We start from the raw sequence: 10,890 nt of genomic DNA on the forward strand, positions 1-10,890 counted from the left end.
GTTGGGTGTGTCACATCTTTATGGGCCAATCAGAGCAACAAAACACATAATGTAGCCACTACCGAGCTGCGCCCCTACCAAAGGGGTAAACTCCATAGAGAACTGCATAACGCCGTAAACAATGGCGACTGTAGACATGTCAGTCCACGACTTTTGTTGTTTTTGAAAAAAAGAAAAACAACTCAATGCTGTTCTCTGTTCTTCTTTTAATGAAGAAATGTCGTCAAGTTCTGATAAAACTGGCGGTTTAGCAGCATCCGTGCTAATGTCTTCTGCCATTATTGCACCAGCCTCTTGTTGCTGCTTGCTTACGTCACGACTCCTCTGCGCCCGAAAGTACTGCCCCTCGACACTGACAGGTCCTGTCACTTTCTAACTGGGCCTAAATGGTTCAGACAGGAGCTTTGCAAGATGGATTCTCCAGTGAGAAACACAGAAACGGGCGTGTCCATCTGCTTTGCAAGGATAGGTTTGTGCCAAATTTGACAAAACCCCTCAATGCATTCTTGAAATATTGGGTTCAGAGATTTGTTGTTGCAGTAACTTTTGACCTGTGACTTTCAAAATGTGTTTAGTTTATCCTTGAACCAGAGTGTGCCTTTGTGCCAAGTTTTAAAGAAAATCCCTCCAAGTGTTCTTGAAATATTGTGTTTACAAGCTAGTGAAGAACATGAGGCCCACTGTCATTGAGACTTTACCTTTAACCTCCAAAATCTGACCAGTTAATTCTTTAGTGGAAGTGGGAGTGAAGTATGGAGAAAAATCCCTTAAAGTCTTTGAGATATTACATTCACTAAAAGGGATGGCCATAAGGCCCACTCACATTAATCTTTAACCTCTAAAATCATATCAGTTGATCCTTCAGTCAGGGTGTGCAACATTTGTGCAAACATTGAGGAAATCCCCCCAAAAATCTTGGGACATCAGGCAAGGTTTGGACACGAGGACCAATGACACTGACAGAGAATCTCCAATTTTGCAAAGTTTAAAGAAAATCCCTCAAAGCGTTTTTGGTTATTTTTTTCCAAAAAGGTATGAACATGAGGCCCATTGACCTTACTCTAAAAACCTGTTTGGCTAACCCCTGAGTCAGGGTGGACATTTGTGCCAAATTTGAGGAAAGTACTTTAAAGCATTCTCTTGATACATGTGGCCCAATGATGTTGTGCTTTGACCTCTAAAACGACAGACACAGACATTTTTACAAAGTGAGAAGAAATTTCTCAAAGCATTCTTGAGAAACTGTTTTCACAAAAAGAGATGAACATGGGGACCAGTGAGCCTGACTTCTGACTTGTAGCATTAGGCCCGATGATCTTGTCCTATTAACTATAAAATCTACTCAGCTAATCCTTGAGTCAGAGTGGACATTTGTGCAAAGGTTGAAAGAAATCCCTAAAGTGTTCTTGAAGCGCCACATTCACCAGGTATAAACATGAGGCCCAGTGACGTTGACCTTTGACCTACGATCTCCAAAATCTAATCAGTTCATCCTTGAGTCAGAGTGGACATCAGTGCAAAGTTTGTGGATAATCCCTCAAAGTTTGAGATATTGGACATGACGAATATAGAATATATTAAAACCCTGTGATCGCCTGCATTGAGATTACAGTATCTCTAGAATCGTCAGCTCTAAATAACTTGCAAACTCAACAGCTATAGATATTTTCAAAAAGGAGGTGATTGTGGTTTGTATTCCACTTTCCCCAGACTGTTATTATGACACTTTCTCTACAGCTGAAGTGTTGGTTTTCTGTTTTTCTAATCAGGTCATCGGATCGTTCCACTTTTTTTCCCCTTCTACCCAGCCATCATTTATTCCTTCAGAATAAAACAATCCCTTTTAAATCTGCGGCCTTTGAAGTCTGCCTGCTCCACCGCTGCTACTTTCAGTATCCGTTCTGCAGATCAGCGCGCGGAAAAAATCCACAGGAGAGGACGAGGAGAGGGGATATGAGTTTCCATATCGAGACGGAAAAGGAGAGCACAAAGAGCGAATTCACGAAGGAGGACGCGACGTGGAGGGGGGGGGGGGGGGTGGAAAGAATAATGATGAAGACAATGAGAGGAGCAGATACAGATGAAAGACGGGGTGATGATGCTGATGATGATGAGATGAGAGGAGCTGAAAAATCAGGAGATGAAAGAGGAGAAGTTTGCAGTTTCTTCCCACAGAAATGCTGCACTAGCTCCCCATCGTAGTAAATCATGTCATTTGGCTACATCCTGTCTGTTCTCAACTTCTCACCGGCCTGAAGGCGATAAACAGGCCAGCTGCCTTATTGGAAACAGATGTTGTGAATGGGCAAAAAGAGGGAGACGGAAACAAAGAGAGAGAGATGGAGTTTGTGTCTCTGGGTCTTATAATGAGATCTATCTGAATGCTACTGGATTCAAACGGAGGCGGAGTTTTAGCCAGCACATTCTGGTCTGATTACTTCCTACATAACAAATTGGAAACCAGCATCCACAATGTATTTTCTGTGATCTCTAACATAATGGAAACATTTGTGGGGCTTTAAACCAGTCATGTTAGCAAGCCACATGAATGACATGCTCTAGGACTGGAAATAAAGCACCTTTATGGCCTTCTTTCCTAAGAAAATGAGTGAATGCAGATTGTATTTATGGTTTGTTCTGCTCTGCTTTTCATGCATGAGGAGCTGCTGTTATCACTGTCAACTTGAATGCGTGCATCCTTGTATTAATTGAAAACAAAATGAAGTATAACCTTTGGTTTTTATGTCTAATTAATTAGACCGGCTTGAATGTTTTAACTTTAAACTTTGGAAGTGTATCCAAACCACTATTGTGTGTTTGTGGCTTTTTCCTAGCCAGGCTCAGATTGAATTTAGACTTAAAATAGTGCAAATTACTCTTGTGAATAGACATTTCATGGCAAACATTTTGGATAGTCTACTTAGCTTCTATGATTAAGGACAATTTGTATACCCAAATTTAACCAACAAGATCACACTCGTGCTCATATTGTGCACCTTAATGCTGCTCATTCCACCTTAAAGCTCCTGTAAGGAGTTTTTAGCTGCTTATAAAACCAGCTAAAAACAGTGCTAATGGCTCTCCATGTCCCCAAAAAGCAAAGAAAACCATCAGGAAGGTGTTGTTTCTATGTAACTAGATAGTATAGCGATGCTTGTAATAGCTGCCGCGGGGTAGGTGTCAGACGAAGTGATTTATAGCTTTGTTTACATTTCCCACCACAGAGTTTCTTGATGAGTGATACCTTTGACCCTTAAAATAAAACAATGGCATTTTTCAGAGAAGACTTTTGCAAGTACAAGGAGGATAAACAGTTTCTTAAAGAAGCAGATTCACTATTGTGACCTTAAACCAGGGGTGTCCAAACTATGGCTCGGGGGCCAAATGTGGCCTGCAGCCCTATTTTGATTGGCCATGCAGCATATTCCAGAAATAAATGAAACTTCTGCTTAACTGTATTTTACTTCTTAGTTTCAGCACAAGGCAGTGCTACTATGTTAATTCTGTAAACAAACATTTTGACAAGAAGACATCTTGATTCATAACGTCCTAAAGGATTATTGCAGCAAAGGTAACATTTCATGGGCAGAGCCAGTGGTAGCCAGGGGCAACACTGAAATCTGATTGGCTCCCCAAAATCCTAAAAATGACTGTCTATTTGCCCTGTCAGGCATTAACTAACCATTTAGGCGTACTCTATCACTAAGCATGTTTTAACTTACACTGGATTAGCCTTACTAAATTTAAAACCCTCATGGGGAGGAATATGAAAGTGGCCCCACCATCCTTATACATTTCTGTATGTGGCCCTCTGTGGAAAAAGTTTGGACACCTCTGCCTTAAACTTTTCTTTTTACCTGAAAAATCTCACTACACTCATCCTAGAATTAGTTACCCTTTGATCGTAACTGGATTTTGTACAAAATTGTTTTAGACCTGTTCTAGTGTCGTGCAAAAAAGTCAAGCTAGTTCTAATAAAACTACTTGTATATCTACATTTGAGAAGGGGGTGCCACAAGGTTCGATACTGGGTCCGCTCTTACTTACCATCCATATAAATTGCCTTGAACAGAATATTCCCAATTCCTTGTTGAATTTTTATGCCGATGATACTGTGATTTATTGCTGTTCTTTACCTGCACATGCTTTTACAAATCTTCATGCTTTTGATTTAGTCCAAGATCAGCTTCGTTTCCCACAATTTGAACTAAACGCAGATTAAACTAAACTGATGATCTTTACATGCTCAAGAGCAGCAAAATGAACATTTTTTACAAAGGACCGTCAAACCACTTCCTCAGAATTGGTCAACTCATTCTCTGACCGGGTATAAAGTTTTAAAGCTTTACAAGATGGATCCGCTTGAGGACAGACATGGAATCTAGCCAGTCCACCAGCTTTGCAAGGTTAGCGTGCCGGTGCCAGAAGTGAAAGTTTACGCCTGGTTAATCACACAACTCATCCTTTAAGTCTTTTCCCTTCACGTCTACTCAGAAGACTCAGCTGGTTGCATTTTAAAAATACTCCAACTGTTGCTGATGCTGTTTGACTGCGCTCCCCCCTGCTGTGCCTTCTCTCATAAAAACACTGCTGGTCTTAGCTGATTGAAAATAGCTTGTAAAATAATGTGAAAACTCCTGTGCTTCCTGCAGCACAACAGCAATTGTCTTCCGTGTCTCAACCTTGTCCACCCTGCTTAATCTGCAGTGAGCCAGCGGATCACTGCCTTTTAATCCAATCAACATCAACTCTCACATGAGGAGTTGACGTGAGGATAAGGCTAAGTGTTTTCACTGAAACACAATCACACAAAATCCCATTTTTTACCTCTCAGTAGGAAGCATTCCCCTAATAAAACAACTTTATGAGTATTAAACTGCAGTTTTGAATCAAATTGTGCAGCATGTATGCCCTATTTCAGAGCCTGAGTGATAAAATCCTAATTATTCTTACGTAAACAGAAGCTAATGTCACAAAAATGTCATTAAACTCCTGGATAAGTAGGCTTTGCTAGTAGAAGAGACGCTACCAAGAGTAGAAGGCTGCAGAAATCGTGCACTAGTGCGCGCGCATGCTCAGTTTCAATGAAGGGAACGCGGCGACGTTAAAAAAAGAAGTCACTATGAGAAGTTAACGTCGCCTCCACCAACCCAAGACGTGCTGTGGTGAAAGTAAACAGACCGAAGTGGGTTACAATCTCGGTTTGAGCCTTTAACCTGATTAGAGGGCGTACAAACAAAACCCTGCATCACGCGCAGCGCACACAACACCACAGAAGCAGCAAACAGCATCCAAACATCACAAAAAACCCCCCCGACTTCTAAATATGACCCGCTTATTTACACATTAAAACGGAAGTAGGCGAAATAAAAGCATAAATTTCCCACTCACCCATTTTCTCGTCAGCTCTCGTGCACACTGGCCCTGAGACAGAAAGTGAGGAAAGTCCCAGATGATGTCCACAGGTTGTTTGGAGGGGGCAGCGTACCAACAACTGGACGTCCCGTTTGGGAATCAAACGGAGGGGTGGGGGTAGAGGGGATGACGTCATCGCCCGGTCTGGACGTGGATCAGACTTCATTAATCCAAAAACGCTCATCAGTGCTGTCACTGACTCCTCAAATCCTGAGTCAAAACAATCACTTAAAACCTTTATTTAACTTCACTGATTATAATGTGAATTAGAAACGTTACTGATTAAAAAGGCGTTGTAAAGCATGCATACTTATATATTAGGTTAAAATTGCATTTCTATGAAAGTACCAACTGTTTTTATTAAGCTGTAAACCATATAGTAGGCCTTCTTCTTTAAAATGCCATTAAATGTGTACATGCTTGCAAGTTAGGACTACAATTCCCAGCATGCACAGCTGTAATTAAGTGCAGCTCCAAAATATCCGCACTTAATGTTAATATTTCCACTTTCTGCTGCTTGATACTCAGTTTCCAAGAAAATATTCTGCTTTTAATCCTCTACAGTAAGTGCCAGTGGCAGCAACTTTCCAAAAAAGGAGTCTGAGAAATGAATCAGACTTCACTTTAAAAGTCCAGATAAAAACATCTGTTTTTCAACACTTCTCTAACGTAAGTGCAGACAGGAGACACACTGATTTCAGTGTGCTGTTCCTGATGAAAAGCAGCTTTACAGGTAAATTATTTAACACAGTAAGGTATTGATAAACCCTACTGCCTTTATCAACCATCTTTTCTATGCTTAAGAGTGGGCTTTCTTTTGAAAAATGCCACTAAGATGACAAATCAAACATGCAGAGCTGAAAACTGACATATTAAATTTGTCTAAATATAGTTCAAGTATAAGTTTAATGTTTTTATCAAACTTTATGCATCTATTTTTTGCTTTGCTATATTCAATTTTGTGTAATGTTATACTTTTACTCTGCTGAATCAACATAATTTTGTGTTCTCAAACTCTTATTTCGAGAAGTTACCGAAACTGTCACTGGATTCAGCGAAGCATTTGAGTTTTTAGTGCACAAGTATCTTGCGTGTCCTCAAATCAAATGCTCAATCAAGTAACAGTTTCAGTAACTTTTCAAAACAAGAGTTTGAGAAACTATTATCTGCATCAAATATCTATATTTTTATTCTTTTGTGCTGAAGTGTGCCACCTTAACAATGTACATCCCTTTTCCTAAAAACAGAGTGAAAATGGGTTAAAAATGGCACAAATTGGGAGAAAAGATGGGGAAATGGGATTTTCAAAGATGCAGAAATATAAAAGTATATGAAAGTGGCAAAAACTGGCATAAAAAAAGTGGTAAAAGGGGTAAAGAATGGCAATACTGGCTTAAAGGTTGAAGAAAGGGGTGAAAAAAAGTGGTAAATTTGGATTCAAAAGTTGGAAAAATGGTTTAGACTACTAAAAAATAGGTTAGCTGAGGCAGAAAAATGGCAGAAATGGGTTAAACTAGTAAAAACAGGCATATCAAGTAGTGGAATTTGGTTAAAATGGACAAAAATGGGTGTAAAAATAGGTGAAAATATGTTATTGGGGCAGTTATAGTGGCAAAAATGTGTGTGAAGTGTCAAAAATTGGTAGGAAAAGAGATGAAAACATTTTAAATTTGGCAAAATTGGGCTGATATTACTATTATCAAATATTGATTTTGAACTTTAAACTTCATATTTCACTACTGTGAAAATGTGCAATAAAAATCCCATATTGATCACAAGTTAGGACTCCAAATCCCAGCATGCAGTGCTGGAGCTCCACCAATAGCATTTACCCAAGTAGTTTTATAAAACCTGTGTATCTCCATTATTGGCTACTTTCTACTTAACCTAATAGAAGCCCTCAGTAGAAACACAGTCATAAAGCAGAGAGTTAATTCAAGAACTGTATGGTAGTCATATGCCCAGCTGTGTTCAGCTGACAGCCAGCTGATCCTAATTATTACCTCCCAGCTCCAACAGCTCTTTCTTTACCACAATGGTGTATTTGAATATGACTCACAAATCGCTATTTGCATTAATGTTGATGCACCACGCTGCTGCTGGCAAAGCTTAACCTCCTCCACCCCAGCCTCCTCCTTTATAGGATGAAGCTTGCTGTGGTGAGTCAAGACTGAGAGCTTTGGTGGACATTCCTTATCATGAGGAAACAGCATCAAATAAATGTTTGAATGCACTTCCTCTTTGGGCTTTGTAAAATTTAGAGGATAATGTCCTGATATGCCTCTGAAGCAAGTGGCAGTCATGGTGAATTTTCATAATAAGAGGTTTTATTAAAAAATGCATGCTGTAATCCACTCATTTCAAATCCCTGCAGGAAAACTTTCCTCTTGGATACAACTTCATTGATTATTCCCTTACATAATCCACCAAAGTAACCTGTCAGATCTTAAAATCTAGACACCAAATGGCACATGTTTAATTAAAACACATTCCTGCTTTGCCAAAGTACGGTCCATGAGCTTAAAAGCAGTTACATAATTAGAGAAAAGCATCAAAAATGACTCCTGACAAAGCCGGTTTTATTCCAAACATAAAACACTTTATTATAAACAGAGTTTATATTAAAACACACTTCCATCTGTTTAAAAAAAGAAAAAGGGTGCTGGATGGCGCAACAGCAGATAAAAGAGAATAATCAGTGTCTCTCCTGAGGAAACGGCTTTGAACATGATGTCAGAATCAGAGAGGCACAGTTTAGCAGCAACAACAACAAATCAGTCTTTGTGTTTGTTGTTCAGGGGGAATATCAGAAGCAGCCATGCGGGAACACTTTTTCTAAATTTCAGTGCAGGAGGAGGGTCTAAACGTTTTTTTTTTTTTTGTGGTTAAACTGAGTTGACAGGCATAAGAGGACCCACTGCAGCATGTAACATTGGCGAGCTGGAGGGTAAACAGGAAGAGATTAGGAGGAAACACGCAGGCACATGTTGTTTGAATACATTTACATCACCTGCAGCAGCAGCTCTACTGTACCTGTGACCTGTGGAGCAGAGTTTAGTGCTGCTTATTGTGTTTTCAAATAGCAGACAGGCAGACAAAGGTAAAAAATAACTCCTGTAGGTATTTAAATAAGAATAATCCAACAGGTCTGTAAAGTCAGCTCCTTTCTGAGCAGAAGCTAAACTAATCTATGCATCTTTCTGTACTTAAAATGACCTTAAACTTCAGTTAACCCCACTATTAGTTCTACACCAGCACAGTCAGGCACCTCCATGCATTGCTTGATTTCTTCCATGTCTGTCACAGTTTCAGTGGAATGACAGGCCAGTATTTTGGCTGTTTCAGGTCACAGTTTCTCTCAAAAGTGAGCTGCATTGCTGCCTCCATAGCCATGATCTTAGCCGAGTCCTTGCCGTAAAGCTTCTGCATCTCCGCTTTTCGTCTCTCACCCGGTCGCTCAAGGGGAGGAGCCGCGCTTCCTCGCCAGGAGACGCCGTGCAGGTCCTGGTCGGCCGGCACGTAGCTGTCCTGCTGTTCAGCTTCCATCTGCTGCTGCTTCTCTGCAAGGGCAGGAAAACAGGTTATTTATAGGCACAGTTCCTCCACCTTTTCTCAACATCTACACCGTCTGTTCTCTTACTCAGCTCCTCTCTGTGCCTCTCCGTCTGCGCAAAGTACTGCCGAAGCTCCTCGCTGATCTCCATGTTACTGACGTCACACTCGATCTCGCTGTCCGAGCTGCTCTCCTCTTCTTCATCCTCTTCTTCCGTGCCACACTCGCCCTCATGCCAGTCTGCATAGCGCTGGTGACCACTGGGAGGCTGCTCCTGGCTGTATCCAGGGCCATAGGCGGCTTCTAAGGCCTTTCTGTAGGCCCGCCTGTGTCGCTGGTGCCAGGCCATCGCCTGCTGGTAGTGCTGCCAGTAACGGCTGTACACGGGGCTGGAAAACCAGGACATCACACTGCTGATGTCCTCCTGTCAATGAGAAGGACCAGTTCATTACACATGCTTTATTCAGTTGAAGAAATTGGCTAGTTAAGGGTCATTTCTACACATAGAGGGGCACTTTTTACCACACCAGCATCTCTAACAGACAGTACATACTTGCAAAGATGCACATAAGACACTTATACTGGGGTTAATGTACAGTTTTACACCAATCTACTTCTGTTAAAAGTACAAACACAATTACAGAAAGCTGTTATCTGTCAATACACATTCACAATGCTACAAGGTTACAATTTTAAATGATTTTCATGCATTTCAACTTTAAATTCCCACTTCATCAGTGATGATAATAACTAAACTGTGTGATTATAACACCATACTTCATGAATAGTGTGTAAAACTCGGGCTACAGACATTAACAGTGGACCTCTTTAGTGGACTTACCATGACTGGAGATGCGACTGTCTCTCCCTGCTGTACTAGCATCCGCCAACCAGCTATTTCACAAACAAACACAACAATTAACAACAAAAGTTAACGATTCTAGGGTACAATATAAAGTATTCTGACTTCTGTTTAATGTAATATTGCTCTAAAACACAGCATGGTTAAGTTACAGGGGAGGAAAGAGAGCGACACGCCGACGTATGTAAACAAACATGGAGGCACAAACTTTGACCTACAGCAAAGTCCGACAATAAACAACACAATGCGATAAAAACACCGGTTTTAAAGTTGCTAATAGCTTGTTTTAGTGTCTCTTTTGGAAATGTTTACCTCCCTGATGTTTTAGCAGCTCATCGTGCTTCCTCAGAGAAAATTTCCCAGCAGCCTTTGAGCCACAACGTAATAAAAGCTATTTGGCGCCACCGAGTGGACAAACTATTTGACATACTGGACCTGTCTGCTGACATTACTTTTATATGATTAATAAGTGCCTTATTCAGTTTATTAGCGCAATAATTGATCTTAAATTAACCATTTTGTGTTGGTATATTTAAGCTTATTTTTACTCACTTTTGGTCCTCTTAAAATATTTTAAGTCATATTTTTTTATTCTAATTTTTGTGTGTAATCATGATTTACCTTTCTTTTTTATATACGTTGGTCAGCTTATTTGAAAGATCCCACCGTTTGCAAATCACTCCCTTGTCCTTGTATAGCACTGTAACCCACTATTTAATTTGCCTGAAAGGTCCAGTCAAAATTTGTATGCTTTTATTTTAAAATTTTAAGGCTTTACAAATTCCTGATTTTAACGTAGTCTTCAAAACGTTCACTTTTGTGTTGTGCAAAATTTTAAATCACGTTTTCTTTACATTTTAAACTTCCTTTACAATTATATAACAGAAACTTATTTGTAAGGATTGGTTTTTCAGTTTTTTGTTGTTATTGTTGTTGTTGTTGTTGTTAGTTTGTTTGTCTGTTCCACACTAATCCGGTAGGTGGCGGTAATGTGCATTTACGCTGATTTGCGTCAAATAAAAGGAAGAAAAACCGTTTGCTAAAACCGTTAGAAAAATAG

At 40.1% G+C, this 10,890-nt stretch overlaps 1 protein-coding gene across 1 annotated transcript; it reads right to left on the reverse strand.

Moving 5' to 3' along the window:
- Nucleotides 1-7,992: 7,992 nt before the first annotated feature.
- Nucleotides 7,993-10,202, reverse strand: gemin8 (gem (nuclear organelle) associated protein 8). The gene is made up of 4 exons (XM_041781981.1): nucleotides 10,143-10,202; nucleotides 9,810-9,862; nucleotides 9,056-9,392; nucleotides 7,993-8,975 (listed from the first exon to the last, which is right to left on the reverse strand). Exons 2-4 carry the CDS (start codon nucleotides 9,849-9,851, stop codon nucleotides 8,716-8,718), a joined length of 639 nt encoding a protein of 212 aa, XP_041637915.1. The 5' UTR covers nucleotides 9,852-9,862; nucleotides 10,143-10,202; the 3' UTR covers nucleotides 7,993-8,715.
- Between the last annotated feature and the right edge of the window lie 688 nt (nucleotides 10,203-10,890).

The sequence above is a fragment of the Cheilinus undulatus genome, linkage group 24, assembly GCF_018320785.1.
Source record: "Cheilinus undulatus linkage group 24, ASM1832078v1, whole genome shotgun sequence".
Classification (NCBI taxonomy): Eukaryota; Metazoa; Chordata; class Actinopteri; order Labriformes; family Labridae; genus Cheilinus; species Cheilinus undulatus.

Coding starts and splice junctions, on each gene's coding strand:
- gemin8 (XM_041781981.1), bottom strand. CDS start 9,851: ATGCTAGTACAGCAGGGAGAGACAGTCGCATCTCCAGTCATG. Junction 9,393..9,809: donor CAGTCGCATCTCCAGTCATG/GTAAGTCCACTA, acceptor TCTCATTGACAG/GAGGACATCAGCAGTGTGAT. Junction 8,976..9,055: donor GAGGCACAGAGAGGAGCTGA/GTAAGAGAACAG, acceptor CTGCCCTTGCAG/AGAAGCAGCAGCAGATGGAA.